The sequence below is a fragment of the Sinocyclocheilus grahami genome, unplaced genomic scaffold, assembly GCF_001515645.1.
Source record: "Sinocyclocheilus grahami isolate Dianchi unplaced genomic scaffold, SAMN03320097.WGS_v1.1 scaffold232.1, whole genome shotgun sequence".
NCBI lineage: Eukaryota > Metazoa > Chordata > Actinopteri > Cypriniformes > Cyprinidae > Sinocyclocheilus > Sinocyclocheilus grahami.
Genome location: NW_015505411.1, coordinates 678,789 through 680,933, shown reverse-complemented (window position 1 = coordinate 680,933; position 2,145 = coordinate 678,789). Strand labels below are relative to the sequence as shown.

Here is a 2,145-nt window from a genome sequence, read left to right as displayed (position 1 = left end):
AGAACATTTTTTTAATGCCCCCCCCCCCCCCACCTGGCACCACTATAACTGATTCTAACTTTGCTGTCTTTTTAAAGGTGTATTTCAAGCAGTTTTGCAGAACATGTCAGAAATCATTCAACCCATACCGTGTTGAGGACATAACCTGTCAGGTAAACCTATAGGTTCGCAACCAGATGCCTATAGATCTATAGGACCTCTGCAAACTTTGAAGATGACTTTAAAAACAAAAAACTGGTGCAACTTTACAACAGCATTGGTCTCAATGTAAACTAAACTAGGAGTGTCAATGGTTTACAAGCAGCTGTCTTTCAATAGATCACTTGCAGATCCATTTATTCACTGTCATTTTTGCATTAACTACAACTAGAAAATTTCATTTTCAGACTTGTAAGAAGTCTCGCTGTACGTGTTCTGTAACATCACGTCACGTGGACCCCCAAAGACCTCACAGACAGGATCTGTGCGGCCGCTGCAAAGGCAAGCGTCTGTCCTGTGACAGCACATTCAGCTTCAAATACATCATCTAGCAGCTCTGTCCGCTGTGGTCAGGCTTGGTTGTTGCCCAGCTGGATTGTCCACCTCAGTCTCTGCACCCTCGCTGCTCAAAGACCGCAGTGGGGATCCATCGGTCACTACAGTTTATTTCTTTTTGTTTTGCTTTAATTTGTATGTGAAGTAACTGTAGGTGCCAATTCTAAAAATAAAAATGGCAATTACTAGCACATCTTGAGTTTTCTATGAACTAATCTGCAGCAGGGTGACATGAATGGCTGACTTGAGTTGTACACTACTAGAAGCATTTTTGTGCCTATAAATAAAGCAAACTGGATTTGATTATTTTTAACCCAGGGGTATCCAAGCTCTGTCCTGAAGTCTAGCTCCAACTTGCCTCAACACACAGCTGCATGGAAGTTTCTAGTATGCCTAGTAAGACCTTGATTATCTGGTTCAGGTGTGTTTAATAGGGATTGAGCAGGATTGGACCAATTTTAACCTCAAAACTGCTCTGATGGGATTCAAATCACAAATGTTTGTTCAGATTAAAGTCAAGATTAAGAGCAAAACAATGCAGTAATTGTGGCTGCCAAGAGTTAAAGCTGATGAGGGGTGTCTTGCCCTATACATGTCCTTGATTTGCAACTTACTATTACTGCACCGTTTACTGTACTTGGTCAAGTCTTCAGACTAGCACAGTAACTCTTGTCTGTTCACGTAAGGTTCATTTCAGGTTTGCGCTTTCTGGAACTAGTAAAGATCATGCATGTAATTCAATTAAACATTTAGTCAAATTTTTTCGGACTTTGTCAATGACAGATTCAGGTTGTTTGGTTTATGTACAGTGGTTACATTATAGGATGCCTTAAATGGACAAATGGTTGTGTGATTAAGCATTACCGTAACCCATAAATAACGCAAAACCAGTCATTTGCGTTTATGGACTAAATGGGGTTGTTACCTAGATGAAATGATTTGTGCCAAAGTTTTGCGTGTACACATGCACCACAGTCCAAACCACAGCTTTAACGATAACACGGAGGAATTATGGTGTTGGAATTACTTCCAGAACACTTTTTTTTTCTAGTTGTATGAATTCAATGATAGCCAATATAAATCCATACAAACTTAAAGAGCTCTAGCATTTAAAGTGGCAGATGGCATAACTGTAGCACACGCTTTAGAAACAAAGTTATCTTCTACTGGTGTGGATGGTAACTGTTATAGTTTTTACTTGCTGTGAACTGGTCTTAATAGAAAAGACCAGTGATGCTAGAGAACTGAACCAACATACACTGCTGATAGGGTTAATAACTGGATACATACAATAAAACAATGAGGACCATTAAAAACCATCAGGAAATGAACTGATAAGTGTTGCTTATAATCAGGTTTTTATTTAACAGTACAGAGAAAAGCAGATAAACCAGAGAGAAATGTGAGATGGGGAGGAAAAAAGAAAAACGCACCTCTAGATAAAAACTATATTATTCCATGTAAATAATATATCCATTAAATAATTAAGAACAGCATTCAAAATGTACCAAACAAGCAACACAAGAGATCTCCCAGAGGAATGAATACAGTGAATGTTTTATTTCTCAATGTGCCACGACAGATTAAACGCCCCCCCCCCCTCCCCTCCCC

At 39.2% G+C, this 2,145-nt stretch overlaps 1 protein-coding gene across 1 annotated transcript in view; it reads left to right on the top strand.

Annotated features, from left to right (window-relative positions):
- Positions 1–847, top strand: part of LOC107597447 (zygote arrest protein 1) — a 1,984-nt gene extending 1,137 nt beyond the window's left edge. The window contains exons 3-4 of the mRNA XM_016288509.1: positions 78–152; positions 387–847. Of these exons, the coding sequence (XP_016143995.1) occupies positions 78–152; positions 387–530 (219 nt within the window). The 3' untranslated portion in view covers positions 531–847. The remainder of the gene's footprint in view (positions 1–77; positions 153–386) is intronic.
- The last annotated feature ends 1,298 nt before the right edge of the window (positions 848–2,145 follow it).